This window comes from Carcharodon carcharias (assembly GCF_017639515.1).
Source record: "Carcharodon carcharias isolate sCarCar2 chromosome 35 unlocalized genomic scaffold, sCarCar2.pri SUPER_35_unloc_6, whole genome shotgun sequence".
NCBI lineage: Eukaryota > Metazoa > Chordata > Chondrichthyes > Lamniformes > Lamnidae > Carcharodon > Carcharodon carcharias.
Genome location: NW_024470722.1, coordinates 374,387 through 394,652, shown reverse-complemented (window position 1 = coordinate 394,652; position 20,266 = coordinate 374,387). Strand labels below are relative to the sequence as shown.

The 20,266-nt window shown below is 58.4% G+C and overlaps 1 protein-coding gene across 15 annotated transcripts in view; it reads right to left on the bottom strand.

Moving 5' to 3' along the window:
* Positions 1-519: 519 nt before the first annotated feature.
* cdk16 (cyclin-dependent kinase 16) overlaps positions 520-20,266 on the bottom strand; it is a 369,477-nt gene continuing 349,730 nt past the window's right edge. For 12 of the 15 annotated variants that reach the window (XM_041181488.1, XM_041181484.1, XM_041181487.1 and 9 more), the window contains 6 exons: positions 19,157-19,262; positions 17,376-17,418; positions 14,519-14,609; positions 6,979-7,056; positions 1,992-2,103; positions 520-1,245 (listed from right to left, as the gene is read on the bottom strand). In XM_041181488.1, the coding sequence (XP_041037422.1) occupies positions 2,030-2,103; positions 6,979-7,056; positions 14,519-14,609; positions 17,376-17,418; positions 19,157-19,262 (392 nt within the window). In that variant the 3' untranslated portion in view covers positions 520-1,245; positions 1,992-2,029. Of the gene's footprint in view, positions 1,246-1,991; positions 2,104-6,978; positions 7,057-14,518; positions 14,610-17,375; positions 17,419-19,156; positions 19,263-20,266 lie in introns of those variants that run through there. The other 3 variants (XM_041181485.1, XR_005942243.1, XR_005942244.1) reach the window with 3 other exon arrangements.

Below are 20,266 nucleotides of genomic sequence, written 5' to 3'. Positions count from 1 at the left end.
GGAGGGAACGAGCGACAGGGAGGGAGGGAACGAGCGACAGGGAGGGAGGGAACGAGCGAGCGACAGGGAGGGAGGGAGTGAGCGAGGGACAGGGAGGGAGGGAGGGAGCGAGCGACAGGGAAGGAGCGAGCATCAGGGAGGTAGGGAGGGAGGGAGCGACAGACAGGGAGGGAGGGAGGGAACGAAGGAGGGAGGGAACGAAGGAGGGAGGGAGGGAGCGACAGGGAGGGAGGGAGGGAGCGACAGACAGACAGGAGGGAGGGAGTGACAGGGAGGGAGGGAGCGACAGACAGGAGGGAGGGAGCAACAGGGAGAGAGGGAGAGTGTGAGCGAGCGACAGGTAGGGAGGGAGAGAGTGAACGAGTGACAGGTAGGGAGGGAGTGAGCAACGGGGGAGGAAGGGAACGACAGAGAGGGAGGGAGGGATCGAGCGACAGGGAGGGAGGGAGCGAGCGACAGACAGACAGGAAGGGAGGGAGCGAGGGAGCAACAGACAGGGAGGGAGGGAGCGAGCGACAGACAGACAGGTAGGGACGGAGGGAGGGAGCGAGCGACAGACAGACAGACAGGGAGGGAGGGAGCGACAGCAGACAGGGAGGGAGGGAGAGAAGGGGACCGAGATGGGGGCTGGGGTCGAGAGAGACTCGAAGAAACTAGGGGCATGTGTAGTCACAGGGTGGGAGAGGGAGAGACACACACACACAGACAGACACACACACACACACAGACACACACACACACAGATGCAGAGGGACACCTGTAGATACAACAAGAGAGAGATAGAGTGACAAAGCAACATATTCAGACACACGGAAAGATAGTGAGAGAAAGGGATACAGACAGAAACATACAAAAGCGAGAGAACACAGGACACGCACACACTCACACACGCACACACACACAGACACACACACACAGACACACAGACAGACTCACACAGACACACACACACACACAGACACACACACTGACCGACAGACACACACACATAGACAGACACTCACACACACTCGCACACTCGCTCACGCACACATTCACTCGTACACAAACACGCACACAGTGTGATTTCAGTGACTCCCCCAGTTCTGTTTGATGTCTGGTGCTAACAGTCCTGCACACTGTTGCCAGCTGGTCCCAGAGACTGATGTCACCTCTGTCCTGTGGGTATTGGGATACGACACTGGGTAGGACTTTGTGCTGTAAAGTGTCAGAGCAGCATACTTTGTCTTCTGTTCCTGCCATTAGCTGAAAACGGAGAAGAGCAAGAATTACTGGAATGAAGAGCAGAGCAACGAGTAGCACCGACATGAGGCACTGAGCTGCTGTATGTACATCTCCCCCACCACTCCCACCTCCAGAGTGAACGCTAGGGGTCTCACAGGCACACTCTTCACCCGTGCCCCCACCTATGTGCACTCTCTCCCCACCACCCCCACCCCCCAGCAATATCTGCAGGGTTACAGGGCGCAGTCAGACACCACCAGCACCCGCAGACACCTGGGTGTTGTGAATCTGTAGCACCATTACCTTGTTTTAAGTGGGGCAGCTCCAACTTGATTCACCACTGCCTGTGTACACTGCACTACCAGGTTAACACCAGGGCCACAAAGCAATCCTTGTAGAGCAGGAGCAGTACCAGATTGGAGCCGGCAGAACTGCAGACATCCCCTGGTGTACTTCCCCTGGTGTCCCTGCCCCTTCCCCTGGTGTCCCTGCCCCTTCCCCTGGTGCCCCTGCCCCTTCCCCTGGTGTCCCTGCCCCTCCCCCTGGTGTCCCTGCCCCTTCCCCTGGTGCCCCTGCCCCTCCCCCTGGTGTCCCTGCCCCTTCCCCTGGTGTCCCTGCCCCTTCCCCTGGTGCCCCTGCCCCTCCCCCTGGTGTCCCTGCCCCTTCCCCTGGTGTCCCTGCCCCTTCCCCTGGTGCCCCTGCCCCTCCCCCTGGTGTCCCTGCACCGGAGGGGGGAGCGGTGCTTGGAGACTTATGGAAATAATTACCAGAAACAGGAGTGGATTCAGCCAGTGGGGATGCAGCTTTAGCACAGTACATGCTCGTGAAGAGCTGGAATCTGATTGGCTGTTTGAAAGTAGTCAGAGCCAGCAGAAGAGACTATGAGGTTAAAGAAAGCGAGAGAGAGAAGGGGAGAGAGAGAGAGAGGGGGAGAGAGGGAAGAGGGAGAGAGAGAGAGAGAGAGAAGGGTTGAAAGAGAGAGAGTGGGGGGAGGGAGAGAGAGTGGGGGGAGCGAGAGAGAGTGGGGGAGGGAGAGAGAGTGGGGGGGAGAGAGAGTGGGGGGAGGGAGAGAGAGTGGGGGAGGGAGAGAGAGTGGGGGGGAGAGAGAGTGGGGGGAGGGAGAGAGAGTGGGGGGAGCGAGAGAGAGTGGGGGAGTGAGAGAGAGTGGGGGGGGAGAGAGAGTGGGGGGAGGGAGAGAGAGTGGGGGAGGGAGAGAGAGTGGGGGGGGAGAGAGAGTGGGGGGAGGGAGAGAGAGTGGGGGGAGGGAGAGAGAGTGGGGGGAGGGAGAGAGAGTGGGGGGAGGGAGAGAGTGGGGGAGGGAGAGAGAGTGGGGGGAGGGAGAGAGAGTGGGGGGAGGGAGAGAGAGTGGGGGGGAGGGAGAGAGAGTGGGGGAGGGAGAGAGAGTGGGGGAGGGAGAGGGAGTGGGGAGAGGGAGAGGGAGTGGGGAGAGGGAGAGGGAGTGGGGAGAGGGAGAGGGAGTGGGGAGAGGGAGAGAGAGTGGGGGAGGGAGAGAGAGTGGGGGGAGGGAGAGAGAGTGGGGGAGGGAGAGAGAGTGGGGGGAGGGAGAGAGAGTGGGGGGAGGGAGAGAGTGGGGGAGGGAGAGAGAGTGGGGGGAGAGAGAGGGGGAGAGAGAGAGTGGGGGAGGGAGAGAGAGTGGGGGGAGGGAGAGAGAGTGGGGGGGGAGGAGAGAGAGTGGGGGGGAGAGAGTGGGGGAGGGAGAGAGAGTGGGGGGGGAGGGAGAGAGAGTGGGGAGAGGGAGAGAGAGTGGGGAGAGGGAGAGAGAGTGGGGAGAGGGAGTGAGGGAGAGAGTGGGGAGAGGGAGAGAGAGTGGGGAGGGAGAGAGAGTGGGGAGAGGAAAGGAGGGAAAGAGAGTGGGGTGAGGGAGAGGGAGTGGGGGGGAGAGAGTGGGGGAGGGAGAGAGAGTGGGGGGAGGGAGAGAGAGTGGGGGGGAGAGAGTGGGGGAGGGAGAGAGAGTGGGGGGGAGAGAGTGGGGGAGGGGGAGAGAGTGGGGGAGGGAGAGAGAGTGGGGGGAGGGAGAGAGAGTGGGGGGAGGGAGAGAGAGTGGGGGGGAGAGAGTGGGGGAGGGAGAGAGAGTGGGGGGGAGAGAGTGGGGGAGGGGGAGAGAGTGGGGGAGGGAGAGAGAGTGGGGGGAGGGAGAGAGAGTGGGGGGAGGGAGAGAGAGTGGGGGGGAGAGAGTGGGGGAGGAGAGAGAGTGGGGGGAGGGGAGAGAGAGTGGGGGAGGGAGAGAGAGTGGGGGGAGGGAGAGAGTGGGGGGAGGGAGAGAGAGTGGGGGGAGGGAGAGAGAGTGGGGGGAGGGAGAGCGAGTGGGGGGAGGGAGAGAGAGTGGGGGGAGGGAGAGAGAGTGGGGGAGGGAGAGAGAGTGGGGGGGGAGAGAGAGTGGGGGGAGGGAGAGAGAGTGGGGGGAGGGAGAGAGAGTGGGGGGAGGGAGAGAGAGTGGGGGAGGGTGAGAGAGCATGGGGGGGAGAGAGAGTGTGGGAGGGAGAGAGAGTGTGGGGAGGGAGAGAGAGTGGGGGGAGGGAGAGAGAGTGGGGGGAGGGAGAGAGAGAGTGGGGGGAGGGAGAGAGAGTGGGGGAGGGAGAGAGAGTGGGGGGGAGAGAGTGGGGGAGGGAGAGAGAGTGGGGGGAGGGAGAGAGAGTGGGGGAGGGAGAGAGAGTGGGGGGGAGAGAGTGGGGGAGGGAGAGAGAGTGGGGGAGGGAGAGAGAGTGGGGGGAGGGAGAGAGAGTGGGGGGAGGGAGAGAGAGTGGGGGGGGAGAGAGTGGGGGAGGGAGAGAGAGTGGGGGGAGGGAGAGAGAGTGGGGGGAGGGAGAGAGAGTGGGGGGAGGGAGAGAGAGTGGGGGGGAGAGAGTGGGGGAGGGAGAGAGAGTGGGGGGAGGGAGAGAGAGTGGGGGGAGGGAGAGAGAGTGGGGGGGAGAGAGAGAGAGTGGGGGGAGGGAGAGAGAGTGGGGGGAGAGGGAGACACAGACATAGAGGGCGGGAGAGATGGAGGCAAGAGGGGAGTGAGAGAGGGGCAGAGAGAAAGGATTGAGGGAGAGAGAGTTGGAAAGAGCGAGAGAGGGACAGACAGAGAGGGAGGGAGAGAGAGCAGAGAAAGAAAGAAAGAGAGGAGGGGTGAGAGCGTGCGGATATGGAGGGAGAGGGGAGGGGGAAGAGAGACAGATGGAGGGAGAGGGGGAGAAGGAAAGAGAGAGGGGGAGGGCGAGTGAGAGGGGGAAGAGAGAGAGAGGGAGGGCGGGGGAGAGAGAGGGTACAGAGAGATAGAGGGCGGGGAGAGAGGGGAGAGAAAAAACATGGGGGGTGGGGGTTGGAGAAAAGAGAAAGAGGAGGTTAGCAGTTAGCACCACAACAAGAGTCAACAGACATTCCCTGAAGAGCAGGACAGTACCTTTTCAGCTGACTGAAAGCCGGAGCTAGGGCAGGCCTGGGACACTTCACACACGGCCACACACGTGGGGGTGGGAGGTGAGCTTTTAGGAGATAGCTGCACCCCCCCCCCCCCACCCCCGCCCCCCCCCCCCCCCCCCCCCCCCCCCCCCCCCCAACCCAACTCAACCCACCTCCCAACCAACTTCCCACTTGGACCATGGGTGCTCGCTCCACCACCCAACAGGGGTGGGTGCCAAAGGGCTCGGACTTTCTGCTTGTTGGTGAGGACATGGATCACAGCTGTGTGAAACGGAGATCGGTGGGAACGCCTCACCCAGTCAAAAATATCCCTCTCACTGAGTTGAATGACAGCTGCGGCAGCAGGGTGGCAGTGTTCACCAGGTTTTGGAACAGCCTGCCAGCCCTGTCCCTCCAACCCCCTGGCACTCAGTGCCCACTGTTCGGCCGATACAGACTCAGACAAATGACAGGGACGGCGGGGGGGGGGAACCATTCAGCCCATCCTGCCTGTGCTGGCTCTTGGAAAGATCTATCCCATTAATCCCACTCTCCCTCCTCCTCCTCCTCCCCCAAACACCCTCCGAATTGAGTATTTCTCCAATTCCACCCCCCCCCCCCCCCCCCCCCCCCCCCCCGACTTTTGAACGTTCCTATTGAATCTGCTTCCGCCGCCCTTTCAGGCAGCGCCTTCCAGATCACCACAACTCGCTGGGTCAAACACATTCTCCTCATCTCCCCTCGTCTGGATCTTTTACCGATTCTCTTCAATCTGTGTCCCACTCCCCCCACCCTCTGGATCTGTTACCGATTCTCTTCAATCTGTGTCCCCCTCCCCCCTCTCTGGTTACCGACCCTCCTGCCACTGGAAACAGTTTCTCCTCATTCACTCGATCCAAACCCCCCTCGTGATTCTGAACGCCTCGATTCAATCTCCCCCCTTAACCTTCTCTCCGCTCTAAGGAGAACAATCCCGGCACCTCCAGTCCCTCCACATGAACTGACCACCCCCTCATCCCTGGGAACCGGTCCTGGTAAATCTCCCACCCTCCGCACCCTCTCCCACTTCCTTTGGAAAATGTGGAACCCAGAACTGGACATAGTTCTCCAGCTGGTGGCCAGAGAGATAGCGATTGGGAGCAAGACCCCCCCTGGCCTGGTGCTACACCTGCTCCCAATCCCAGGAGACCCCCTTCGACACAGCCCATCTTTCCTGTGATCCCACCCACCTGCTGGGATCAGTTAAAGGGGCTCAGAACAGGGAAGGCATCTGGAATACACCCGCTGAAATTGGCCATGTGCCACTCGGGGGAGTAAAATGTAGGAACACAGACTCCCATTTCCACAGCTTCTCTCACTGCCTCAGATGGCCTCGAATGACCCAGCTGTGCACAGCAAGCTCCCAAAAACAATGTAACGCCAGCCGATGGCCAGGTCACGGTTTTAGTGATCTTGGTTGAGGGATAAATATTAGCCCCAGGATAATGGGGAGAACTCCAGCACCCACCCCCGGCTCTCCTTCCAATAGTGGCCATAGGGTCTTTCACTTCCACCTGAGAGGGAGATGGGAGTCTAAATGTAATGTCGCATCTAAAGGGCGGCACCTCCGACAGTGCGGCGCTCCCTCAGCACGGACCCACCGACAATGCGGCGCTCCCTCAGCGCTGACCCTCCCACAGTGCGGCGCTCCCTCAGCACTGACCCTCCGACAGTGCGGCGCTCCCTCAGCACTGACCCTCCGACAGTGCGGCACTCCCTCAGCACTGACCCTCCGACAGTGCGGCTCTCCCTCAGCACTGACCCTCCTACAGTGCGGCTCTCCCTCAGCACTGACCCTCCGACAGTGCGGCGCTCCCTCAGTACTGACCCTCCCACAGTGCGGCGCTCCCTCAGCGCTGACCCTCCGACAGTGCGGCGCTCCCTCAGCACTGACCCTCCGACAGTGCGGCACTCCCTCAGCACTGACCCTCCGACAGTGCGGCGCTCCCTCAGCACTGACCCTCCGACAGCGCGGCGCTCCCTCAGCGCTGACCCTCCGACAGTGCGGCGCTCCCTCAGCACTGACCCTCCGACAGTGCGGCGCTCCCTCAGGAGTGACCCTCCGACAGTGCGGTGCTCCCGTAGTACTGCAGTGGGATTGTCAGCCTCAATTTTGTGCTCAAGTATTTGGGGAAGGGCTTGTACCCATAACCTCTGTCTCTGAGGTAAGAGCGAGCCAGAGCCAGGAAGTCCACTTATGCCCCAGGACACTGCATGCTGAGAAACCCCGCCCCCACCCCTCACCCACCCCCCACCCTCACCCACCTCCCCCCACCCCTCTCCACCCACATCTTGACACTTCAGCTCATGTACCAGATTCAGGGAGCAGTGCTGATTTGTATCCGGAGTCTCTTTGTAACTCGATCTCCTTTAGTGCAAATATTGATGTAGCTAGGGAGCAGGGAGAGAAGAGGACAAGACATCATTAGACCCTGAGTAAACTGAGAGTTGGAAACATAAATAGAACGCTGGAAACACACAGCAGTTTAAGCATCATCGCCCATGTTGAACCACAAGGTCGCGAGGTGACGGACTGACAGAACATGAGATTTAGTGCTTCAGTTTCAGAGGAGTGCAAAGGGACATGGGAGAAAACCATCTCCAAGAGGCTTGGGTGGTGTGGATCAGTGACTGGCATGAGGTGGGAGACTGGACCTTGGGCTGTGGGCCAGGAGTGAAGAGCTGGGGTTGGTTAGTGAGAGGGGAGAGTGTCCACGGGGCTGTGGTGGGTGACGGAGGTTGGGGGGGTGCGGGGAGAGTGTCCGCGCTGTGGGGGGGTGGAAGAGTCCGTGATAGGGGGCAGGGAAAGACCCAGTGACTGTCTTGAAGATGGGGGGGCGGGGGGGGAAGAGAATCAGTGAAGGGGGGAGAGTCAGTGACGGTGGGGGAGAGTCTGCGATACGGGAAGAATCATGTGGAGAGTGAATGATAGGGGAGAGTCAGTGATCAGGGGCTGTATAAAAGGGCTATGGGAGGGGTTTAAATGGGTGTGGGGAGTTAGTGACTGGGGGGAAGAGTCATGGGGAGAGTCCGTGACGGGGAGAGTGTGTGATGTGGGAAGAGACAGCGACAGGGGAGAGTGTACACAGGCGATATTTATTGTCCATTCCAAGATGCCCCTTGTGAAGGTGATAGTGAGTCACCTTCAACAATACAACTGAGCGTCTGGCTTGACCATTCCAGGGGGGCAATTAAGAGTCAACCACATGGGCTGTGGGGTCTGGAGTCACTTGTAGGCCAGTGTGGGTAAGGACGGCAGGTTTCCCTCCCTAAAGAAGGGACATCGGTGAACCAGATGGGCTGTGATGGTTTCATGATCAACATTACTGAGAGCAGACATTTTAGTCCAGGTTTATTGAATTTAGATTCCACACCCCCCTTCCAACCACAGCTGTAGTGGTAGATTTGATCTCAGGTTTCTGGATCATCACTCCAGGCCTCTGGAATAGTAGCTCGGTAACATAGCCGCTCTTTACCCTCTCTCGGCTTTCTCTGAATTCCTGCCTTTAAACCTCTGTAACAATCTACACCCGCTTTTCCCTCTTCACCTCCCCCCTTCTTGGCTCCAGTCAGGGGGAAGAAGACTCGAGCAGCAACAGGCAACATTCGGAAAGTTATCCAAACAGTTCCGCCAATCGCACAAAAGCTCCGGCCCTGGCCGGCGTGGCCGACAGTCAAGCTTCCGGCGAGCTGGAGAGAACGCCTGACACCGAGTCAGGAGCTAAAGACTGAGGTGAACCCGAGCCTCTTCCCCGGCTTTGGGCCGAGGTACAGCCAGACATTCACCGGCCAGCCAGCCAGCCAGCCGGGGAGGGCACAGGCCTGGGCTACGCACCAGCAGAATGAGCCAAGATAGGAGGAGAATCAGCGGCGGACAGGATGTACAGAATACGTGGGGGCACTGTGGGAGACTGCAGAGTTGGCCCTCCTACCCGACACCCCTACCCCCACCCAACACCCCACCATGCTGGGCTGACTCGACCTTTACCCCTCTTCTGAAGATGGGTGGCCCGAAACAGTGCACAGATTAGACAACAATCGCTTTCATCCCCCCTCCCGCACCCCAACCTCCCCCAACAACACGAGTGAACTCTTGCTCAGGGTCATCCTGGGACAGATCGGCAAGGAGACAGGAGCGAGGTTACGAACGGGCAAGCCAGATTTCAACGTGGGGAAGGGATCAGGGATCAGGTCACTAGTGGGAGGACCAAAGCGCCGCAAAGCACAGGGACATCAGCAGCCAATACGCCTGTGCATCATGAAGACTTTCGATTGGCTCTCAGGAGAGAGGCTCTGGTCGACAATGTCAGACGGGGGATACCCACCACAGTTATTCAACCTGCTAGCCAGGCTCTATCATAAACAACGAGCTGGGCTCGGAGCTACAGGAACTGTGTCAGAATGGTTCAGTAAATAATGGCGATTGTCCAAGGTGGGTCCCCTAACCATATTCATTCAATAACCTGGCTGAAATAGTTATGAGAGAGTTATGGATACAAAGCAGGCTCACTGACTGCAGAGCGGTGAGTTTCACATGGTGAGACACTGATTGGAGAGCGGGGGTGAGTTTCACATGGTGAGATACTGATTGGAGAGTGGGGGTGAGTTTCACATGGTGAGATACTGATTAGAGAGCAGTGAGTTTCACATAATGAGATACTGATTGGAGAGCGGGGGTGAGTTTCACATGGTGAGATACTGATTGGAGAGTGGGGGCGAGTTTCACATGGTGAGATACTGATTGGAGAGCGGGGGTGAGTTTCACATGGTGAGATACTGATTGGAGAGCGGGGGTGCGTTTCACATGGTGAGATACTGATTGGAGAGTGGGGGTGAGTTTCACATGGTGAGATACTGATTGGAGAGCGGTGAGTTTCACATGGTGAGATACTGATTGGAGAGCAAAGAGTTTCACATGGTGAGATACTGATTGGAGAGCGGGTGGTGAGTTTCACATGGTGAGATACTGATTGGAGAGCGGTGAGTTTCACGTGGTGAGATACTGATTGGAGAGCAGTGAGTTTCACATGGTGAGATACTGATTGGAGAGCGGTGAGTTTCACATGGTGAGATACTGATTGGAGAGTGGGGGTGAGTTTCACATGGTGAGATACTGATTGGAGAGTGGGGGTGAGTTTCACATGGTGAGATACTGATTGGAGAGCGGTGAGTTTCACATGGTGAGATACTGATTGGAGAGCAGTGAGTTTCACATGGTGAGATACTGATTGGAGAGTGGGTGGGTGAGTTTCACATGGTGAGATACTGATTGGAGAGTGGGGGTGAGTTTCACATGGTGAGATACTGATTGGAGAGCGGTGAGTTTCACATGGTGAGATACTGATTGGAGAGTGGGGGGGTGAGTTTCACATGGTGAGATACTGATTGGAGAGTGAGGGTGAGTTTCACATGATGAGATACTGATTGGAGAGTGGGGGGGTGAGATTCACATGGTGAGATACTGATTGGAGAGTGGGGGGGTGAGATTCACATGGTGAGATACTGATTGGAGAGTGGGGGGGGTGAGTTTCACATGGTGAGATACTGATTGGAGAGTGGGGGGGTGTGTTTCACATGGTGAGATACTGATTGGAGAGTGGGGGGGTGAGTTTCACATGGTGAGATACTGATTGGAGAGTGGGGGTGAGTTTCACATGGTGAGATACTGATTGGAGAGTGGGGGTGAGTTTCACATGGTGAGATACTGATTGGAGAGCGGTGAGTTTCACATGGTGAGATACTGATTGGAGAGCGGGGGGTGAGTTTCACATGGTGAGATACTGATTGGAGAGTGGGGGTGAGTTTCACATGGTGAGATACTGATTGGAGAGCGCGGGTGAGTTTCACATTGTGAGATACAGATTGGAGGGTGGGGGTGAGTTTCACATGGTGAGATACTGATTGGAGAGTGGGGGTGAGTTTCACATGGTGAGATACTGATTGTAGAGCGGTGAGTTTCACATGGTGAGATACTGATTGGAGAGCGGTGAGTTTCACATGGTGAGATACTGATTGGAGAGTGGGGGTGAGTTTCACATGGTGAGATACTGATTAGAGGGTGGGGGTGAGTTTCACATGGTGAGATACTGATTGGATAGCGGTGAGTTTCACATGGTGAGATACTGATTGGAGAGTGGGGGTGAGTTTCACATGATGAGATATTGATTGGAGGGTGGGGGTGAGTTTCACATGATGAGATATTGATTGGAGGGTGGGGGGTGAGATTCACATGGTGAGATACTGATTGGAGGGTGGGGGGTGAGATTCACATGGTGAGATACTGATTGGAGAGTGGGGGTGAGTTTCACATGATGAGATATTGATTGGAGGGTGGGGGTAAGTTTCACATGGTGAGATACTGATTGGAGGGTGGGGGGTGAGATTCACATGGTGAGATACTGATTGGAGAGTGGGGGGGTGAGTTTCACCTGGTGAGATATTGATTGGAGAGCGGGGGGTGAGTTTCACATGGTGAGATACTGATTGGATAGTGGGGGGTGAGTTTCACATGGTGAGATACTGATTGGAGAGTGGGGGTGAGTTTCACATGGTGAGATACTGATTGGAGAGCAGGTGGGTGAGTTTCACCTGGTGGGATACTGATTGCAGAGCGGGGGGGCGAGTTTCACATGGTGAGATACTGATTGGAGAGCGGGGGTGAGTTTCACATGGTGAGATACTGATTCGAGAGCGGTGAGTTTCACATGGTGAGATACTGATTGGAGAGCGCGGGTGAGTTTCACATTGTGAGATACAGATTGGAGGGTGGGGGTGAGTTTCACATGGTGAGATACTGATTGGAGAGTGGGGGTGAGTTTCACATGATGAGATATTGATTGGAGGGTGGGGGTGAGTTTCACATGGTGAGATACTGATTGGAGAGCGGTGAGTTTCACATGGTGAGATACTGATTGGAGAGTGGGGGTGAGTTTCACATGATGAGATATTGATTGGAGGGTGGGGGTGAGTTTCACATGATGAGATATTGATTGGAGGGTGGGGGGTGAGATTCACATGGTGAGATACTGATTGGAGGGTGGGGGGTGAGATTCACATGGTGAGATACTGATTGGAGAGTGGGGGGGTGAGTTTCACATGGTGAGATACTGATTGGAGAGTGGGGGGTGAGTTTCACATGGTGAGATACTGATTGGAGAGTGGGGGGGTGAGTTTCACATGATGAGATACTGATTGGAGAGTGGGCGTGAGTTTCACATGGTGAGATACTGATTGGAGAGTGGGGGGGTGAGTTTCACATGGTGAGATACTGATTGGAGAGCGGGGGTGAGTTTCACATGGTGAGATACTGATTGGAGAGTGGGGGTGAGTTTCACATGGTGAGATACTGATTGGAGGGTGGGGGGTGAGTTTCACATGGTGAGATACTGATTGGAGAGCGGTGAGTTTCACATGGTGAGATACTGATTGGAGAGCAAAGAGTTTCACATGGTGAGATACTGATTGGAGAGCGGTGAGTTTCACATGGTGAGATACTGATTGGAGAGTGGGGGTGAGTTTCACATGGTGAGATACTGATTGGAGAGCGGTGAGTTTCACATGGTGAGATACTGATTGGAGAGTGGGGGGGTGTGTTTCACATGGTGAGATACTGATTGGAGAGTGAGGGTGAGTTTCACATGGTGAGATACTGATTGGAGAGTGAGGGTGAGTTTCACATGGTGAGATACTGATTGGAGAGTGGGGGGGTGAGTTTCACATGGTGAGATACTGATTGGAGAGTGAGGGTGAGTTTCACATGGTGAGATACTGATTGGAGAGCAGGTGGGTGAGTTTCACCTGGTGGGATACTGATTGCAGAGCGGGGGGGTGAGTTTCACATGGTGAGATACTGATTGGAGAGCGGGGGTGGGTTTCACATGGTGAGATACTGATTGGAGAGTGGGGGTGAGTTTCACATGGTGAGATACTGATTGGAGAGCAGGTGGGTGAGTTTCACCTGGTGGGATACTGATTGCAGAGCGGGGGTTGAGTTTCACATGGTGAGATACTGATTGGAGAGCGGGGGTGGGTTTCACATGGTGAGATACTGATTCGAGAGCGGTGAGTTTCACATGGTGAGATACTGATTGGAGAGCGGGGGTGGGTTTCACATGGTGAGATACTGATTCGAGAGCGGTGAGTTTCACATGGTGAGATACTGATTCGAGAGCGGTGAGTTTCACATGGTGAGATACTGATTGGAGAGCGGGGGTGAGTTTCACATGGTGAGATACTGATTGGAGAGCGGTGAGTTTCACACGGTGAGATACTGATTGGAGAGCGCGGGTGAGTTTCACATGATGAGATATTGATTGGAGGGTGGGGGTGAGTTTCACATGATGAGATATTGATTGGAGGGTGGGGGGTGAGATTCACATGGTGAGATACTGATTGGAGAGCGGTGAGTTTCACATGGTGAGATACTGATTGGAGAGCGGTGAGTTTCACATGGTGAGATACTGATTGGAGAGTGGGGGTGAGTTTCACATGTTGAGATACTGACTGGAGAGTGGGGATGAGTTTCACATGGTGAGATACTGATTGGAGAGCGGTGAGTTTCACATGGTGAGATACTGATTGGAGAGCGGGGGTGAGTTTCACATGGTGAGATACTGATTGGAGAGTGGGGGTGAGTTTCACATGGTGAGATACTGATTGGATAGTGGGGGGTGAGATTCACATGGTGAGATACTGATTGGAGAGCGGGGGTGAGTATCACATGGTGAGATACTGATTGGAGAGCGGTGAGTTTCACATGGTGAGATACTGATTGGAGAGCGGGGGTGAGTTTCACATGGTGAGATACTGATTGGAGAGCGGGGGTGAGTTTCACATGGTGAGATACTGATTGGAGAGTGGGGGTGAGTTTCACATGATGAGATACTGATTGGAGAGCGGGGGGGGTGAGTTTCACATGATGAGATACTGATTGGAGCGTGCTGAATTATCAAATGTTCGACATGCTGACGACATTATTCTGCTTGCTAAGTCTCTATCAGTGGAGGAGCTACAAGAGCGGATGAATCGTGTTAATCGAGTTGCCCAGAAAAGGTCTCCTGATCAATGTTGACAAGGTAAAGGTCATGGGTATGGGTGGAAAGAGCTGCAAGATTGTGACTAACGGAGTTCAGCTTGAACAGGGCTGATACCTTCCACCATCTTAGGTCTATCATCAAGGAAGATGTAGATTCTCCCAAAGAATTCCGGGCTGGACTTAACCAGGGTTACGGCATTGTGATCTCACTGAACAGTATGGGTAGCCGCAGCATCTGGATCAGAATGAAAACTCATCGTCTGACAAGCCCTTGTGTGGCCAGTGATAATGTGGGGCTGTGACAGCTGGACCACCCAGAGGAGTGACGAGGCTGGAGTCAGAGATTTCGGAATGACTGGACGTCTGGGGTGGCCAAACGGACAAACAAGAGAGCTGGTGTGAAGAGGAACTCGTCCGAGGCCGTGGTATCAGGGAAGCTGACAAGTTTTGGGATACCTGACGTGAGAGGAGGGGCTCGTTTGGAAAAAGAGGTAATGTAAGGTAAAGCACCTGGAAAATGTGCCGAAGGCAGGCCTAAGAAGGCAGGGATGGGTAATAGCAGGACGTGGGCTGGCCTCTCTGTGACAGGCAGTGAGGGCAGCGGAGGAGGATTGTTCATAGTGCGGCCAACCCTCGGAACGAGGGCTAATGGAGGACAACATGGGCCGCTATCCCTCTCCTCCTGGTAACCGTATGACCTTGTCACCGAGCAGCAGGGCTTGGGATGGAGTGGGTTACGCCAACATTCACATGCAAAGGGAGAGAATGGAAGAACAGAGCAGAAAGGGATGCTTTGAAAAAGAAACACAAGACACTCACTGTCTGGTAACTTGTGAACCCTCTCCCCCAGGCTCTGGAAGTGTGGATGTTTCATGGCCTGCTGAGCTGAGATCCTCTTCTTCCCTTCAAACTAAGAGAGTGTGAAGGTGTGAGAGAGAGGGGGAGGGGGAGGGGGAGGGCACAGAGAGGGGGAGGGGTGGCGCAGAGAGAAGGGGGGGAAGGGAAGGGGAGAGAGGGGAGAGGGGGAAGGGGGAGGGGAGAGAGGGGGAAGGGGGAGGGGGGAGGGGGGGAAGGGAAGGGGGAGGGGGGAGAGGGGAAGGGGGAGGGGGGAGGGGGGGAAGGGAAGGGGGGAGGGGGGAAGGGGGAGGGGGGAAGGGGGAGGGGGGAGGGGGGAAAGGGAAGGGAGGGGAGAGGGGGAGGGGAGGAAGGGGGAGAGGGGAGGGGGGAGACGGGAAGGGGGGAAGGGGGGAAGGGGGGAGGGGAGGAAGGGGGGAGGGAGGAAGGGGGGAGGGAGGAAGGAGGGGGGAGGGGAGGAAGGGGAGAGGGGAGGGGAGGGAGGGGGGAGGGGAGGGAGGGGGGAGGGGAGGGAGGGGGGATGGGGGGGAAGGGGGAGGGGGGAAGGGGGAGGGGGGAAAGGAAGGGGGAGAGGGGGGGAGGAAGGGGAGAGGGGAGGGGGGGAAGGGGGAGATGGGAAGGGGGGGAAAGGGGGGAGGGGGGGGGAAAGGGGGAGGGGGGGAAAGGGGGAGGGGAGGAAGGGGGGAGGGGGAGGAAGGGGGGAGGGGGGAGGAAGGGGAGAGGGGGGAGGGGAAGAGGAAGGGGGGAGGGGGGGGGGAGGAGGGGAGGAAGGGGGGAGGGGGGAGGGGAGGAAGGGGGAGGAGGAGGAAGGGGGGAGGGGAGGAAGGGGGAGGGGGGAGGGGAGGAAGGGGGAGGCGGGAGGGGAGGAAGGGGGAGGAGGGGAGGGGGGGGGAAGGGGGGAGACGGGAAGGGGGGGAGGGGGGAGGGGGGAAGGGGGGGAGGGGAGGAAGGGGGGGGGGAGGGGAGGAAGGGGGAGAGGGGAGGAGGAGGGATGGGGGAGGGGGAGAGGGGAGGGAGGGGAGGAAGGGGGAGGGGGAGGGGGAGGAAGGGGGAGAGGGGAGGGGGGGGGAAGGGGGAGACGGGAAGGGGGGGAAGGGAGGGGAGGGGGGAGGGGAGGAAGGGGGGGGGGAGGGGAGGAAGGGGGGAGGGGAGGAAGGGGGGAGGGGAGGAAGGGGGGAGGGGAGGAAGGGGGGAGGGGAGGAAGGGGGGAGGGGAGGAAGGGGGGAGGGGAGGAAGGGGGAGAGGGGAGGGGAAGGGGGGAGGGGAGGGGGGAGGAAGGGGGAGAGGGGAGGGGAAGGGGGAGAGGGGAGGGGGGGAAGGGGGAGACGGGAAGGGGGGAGGGGAGGAAGGGGGAGGGGAGGAAGGGGGAGGCGGAGGGGAGGAAGGGGGGAAGGGGGGAAGGGGGGAAAGGGGGAGAGGGGAGGGGAGGGGTGGAAAGCAGGGAGGGGGAGAGAGAGGGAGAGATTAAATCTGTCACAGCCTGGCTGGTATAAACCAGGATTCACTCACTCATTTACAATGAGCCGGGCAGAGAGAGAAACATCCAACACTGTTTCAGTGATGTTCATTCTCTGATTCTGTACCGCCCAGCTCTCAAACCACTACTGCAAGACCTTAAGTCAGTCAGGCAATCCCTGCTCCCCCTCCTGACCCCAAAACTTCCTAGCGCTTGCTGAGCTAGAATTCCATATGCTCCACTACCTCATCCAACTGTGCACCTCTTCATGGGTGAGCCCAGACAGGGCACTTAACATTAGGGTGTGGGTGGGGTAGCAGGCAACACAAAACAGGCTCCAATCCAGTCCTCAGGCTTCCTGGCACCAATCGCTGTTGCCCTCACCCTGTTCTATGCTGCAACCTACTGGATCCAGTGCCCCCGTGCAGCAAACCTGCTGGATCCAGTGCTCCCCGTGCAGCAAACCTGCTGGATCCAGTGCTCCCCGTGCAGCAAACCTACTGGATCCAGTGCTCCCCGTGCAGCAAACCTGCTGGATCCAGTGCTCCCCGTGCAGCAAACCTGCTGGATCCAGTGCTCCCCGTGCAGCAAACCTGCTGGATCCAGTGCTCCCCGTGCAGCAAACCTGCTGGATCCAGTGCTCCCCGTGCAGCAAACCTGCTGGATCCAGTGCTCCCCGTGCAGCAAACGTGCTGGATCCAGTGACCCCAGTGCAGCAAACGTGCTGGATCCAGTGACCCCGTGCAGCAAACCCGCTGGATCCAGTGACCCCGTGCAGCAAACCTGCTGGATCCAGTGACCCCCGTGCAGCAAACCCGCTGGATCCAGTGACCCCCGTGCAGCAAACCCGCTGGATCCAGTGACCCCCGTGCAGCAAATCCGCTGGATCCAGTGACCCCCGTGCAGCAAACCCGCTGGATCCAGTGACCCCCGTGCAGCAAACCCGCTGGATCCAGTGACCCTGTGCAACAAACCTGCTGGTCCAGTGCCAGTTCTGCACACAATGAGCTGCTGGGTATTCGCAGCATTCCCCTATTAAATCCGCAGCTTGCACTGCTCCCCTTTTCCTGGCCAGGGATAAACTGGGCTGCGGGGGAAGATGACTATTGCCTGGGCTGTTTACTTTTCCTACTGTGTGTTAATTCTCAATGTCCCCCAGCACCCCGCCGGGCAGCGTGAGCCCATCCTCTGAGCTGACGGGCCCAGCACAGTGCCAAAGGAGTGTTGGCTCACTGAGGTTGTGCTGCACGGCCACGGGGCACCCCGGTGTTCACACTGGCCCCGCAGTGGGGCTTCTAATTTGGAGAAGGGGAGGCCGACACTAGCTGAGCTAAACTGCTGATATTTTTAATTTTTCTGCCTTACCTGTAGCAGTTTTGACAAGAGATCGAGTCCCTCTGGGTCTAACCTGCAAGACAGAGAGAAAAAGCCTTCATTTGATGAATCGTCAAATTGCCTCGTTGTACATGGTCGCCTGGTATAGGACCCTGGGGGAGGGAGCAAAGGCCCCATGATGCTGGGTCTCCAGAGGCTGCTGGTGGAGGGTGTAGGGGGGAGGTCTGGAGAGGACCAAGCCCCTCAGAGCAGGGCTCTCGGTGGAGGTTTGGGTCTGGAGGGGACCAAGCCCCTCAGTGCAGGGCTCTCGGTGGAGGTTTGGGTCTGGAGAGGACCAAGCCCCTCAGTGCAGGGCTCTCGGGGGAGGTGGTGGAGTCTGGAGGGGACCAAGTCCCTCAGTGCAGGGCCCTCAGAGGAGGTTTGGTTCTGGAGAGGACCAAGCCCCTCAGTGCAGGGCCCTTGGAGGAGATGGGGGTCTGGAGGGGACCAAGACCCTCAGTGCAGGGCCCTCGGAGGAGGTGGTGGAGTCTGGAGGGGACCAAGCCCCTCAGTGCAGGGCCCTCGGAGGAGGTGGTGGAGTCTGGAGAGGACCAAGCCCCTCAGTGCAGGGCCCTTGGAGGAGATGGGGGTCTGGAGGGGACCAAGACCCTCAGTGCAGGGCCCTCGGAGGAGGTGGTGGAGTCTGGAGGGGACCAAGCCCCTCAGTGCAGGGCCCTTGGAGGAGATGGGGGTCTGGAGGGGACCAAGCCCCTCAGTGCAGGGCCCTTGGAGGAGATGGGGGTCTGGAGGGGACCAAGACCCTCAGTGCAGGGCCCTCGGAGGAGGTGGTGGAGTCTGGAGGGGACCAAGCCCCTCAGTGCAGGGCCCTTGGAGGAGATGGGGGTCTGGAGGGGACCAAGCCCCTCAGTGCAGGGCCCTTGGAGGAGGTGGAGGGGTCTGGAGGGGACCAAGCCCCTCAGAGCAGGGCTCTCGGTGGAGGTTTGGGTCTGGAGGGGACCAAGCCCCTCAGTGCAGGGCTCTCGGTGGAGGTTTGGGTCTGGAGAGGACCAAGCCCCTCAGTGCAGGGCTCTCGGTGGAGGTTTGGGTCTGGAGAGGACCAAGCCCCTCAGTGCAGGGCTCTCGGGGGAGGTGGTGGAGTCTGGAGGGGACCAAGTCCCTCAGTGCAGGGCCCTCAGAGGAGGTTTGGTTCTGGAGAGGACCAAGCCCCTCAGTGCAGGGCCCTTGGAGGAGATGGGGGTCTGGAGGGGACCAAGACCCTCAGTGCAGGGCCCTCGGAGGAGGTGGTGGAGTCTGGAGGGGACCAAGCCCCTCAGTGCAGGGCCCTCGGAGGAGGTGGTGGAGTTTGGAGAGGACCAAGCCCCTCAGTGCAGGGCCCTCGGAGGAGATGGGGGTCTGGAGGGGACCAAGACCCTCAGTGCAGGGCCCTCGGAGGAGGTGGTGGAGTCTGGAGGGGACCAAGCCCCTCAGTGCAGGGCCCTTGGAGGAGATGGGGGTCTGGAGGGGACCAAGCCCCTCAGTGCAGGGCCCTTGGAAGAGATGGGGGTCTGGAGGGGACCAAGACCCTCAGTGCAGGGCCCTCGGAGGAGGTGGTGGAGTCTGGAGGGGACCAAGCCCCTCAGTGCAGGGCCCTTGGAGGAGATGGGGGTCTGGAGGGGACCAAGCCCCTCAGTGCAGGGCCCTTGGAGGAGGTGGAGGGGTCTGGAGGGGACCAAGCCCCTCAGTGCAGGGCTCTCGGGGGAGGTGGTGGAGTCTGGAGGGGACCAAGTCCTCAGTGCAGGACCCCAGTACAAACAGCCATATCTGGGCCCTACCTGGGTGCATGATTGACGAGAGGCTCCGGCCGGTATTTTGGGTAGTTGTACGATCTGAACTCCTCGTTCGCCAGGATTCCAGGCCACGTCTCCTCCGTTGGCGTTCCTGCCGGGACAGGGTGAAGGAGACGGACAGTCAGTGGGAGCAGGAAAACAATCCAGTCGTACAAATTGAAAAGGAAACAGGGATGGCTTTTTACCTAATAAGAAAGTGAAAGGGGGAGGAAAGAGGGTGGGTTTGGGGATGGGGGTGGGGGGAGGATAAAGGGGCAAAGAGGGGGAGAAAGGGGGAACGAGGGGGAGAAAGGGGGAGGGAAAGGGGGGTGAAAGGGGGAAAGAGGGGGGAGAAAGAGGGAAAGAGAGGGAGAAAGGGGCAATGAGGGGGAGAAAGGGGCAATGAGGGGGAGAAAGGGGCAATGAGGGGGAGAAAGGGGCAATGAGGGGGAGAAAGGGGCAAAGGGGGGGGAGAAAGGGGCAAAGGGGGGAGAAAGGGGGAAAGGGGGGAGAAGGGGAGAAAGGGGGGAAGAGGGGGGGAAAGTGGGGGAAAGAGGGGGAGAAAGGGGGAAAGAGGGGGCGAAAGGGGGGGAGAAAGGGGGAAGCAGGGGCGAAAGGGGAAAAGAGGGGGCGAAAGGGGGAGATGGGGCAAAGAGGGGGAGAAAGGGGGGAGAAAGGGGGAAAGAGAAGGCGAAAGGGGGATAGAGGAGGCGAAAGGGGGAAAGAGGAGGCGAAAGGGGGAAAGAGGAGGCGAAAGGGGGAGATGGGGGAAAGAGGAGGCGAAAGGGGGAAAGAGGGGGCGAAAGGGGGAGAATGGAGGAAAGAGGGGGAGAATGGGGGAAGAGGGGGAGAATGGGGGAAAGAAAGGGAGAATGGGGGAAAGAGGGGGAGAAAGGGGGGAGAAAGGGGGAAAGAGGAGGCGAAAGGGGGAAAGAGGAGGCGAAAGGGGGAAAGAGGAGGCGAAAGGGGGAGATGGGGGAAAGAGGAGGTGAAAGGGGAAAAGAGGGGGCGAAAGGGGGAGAATGGTGGAAAGAGGGGGAGAATGGGGGAAGAGGGGGAGAATGGGGGAAGAGGGGGAGAATGGGGGAAAGAGGGGGAGAATGGGGGAAGAAAGGG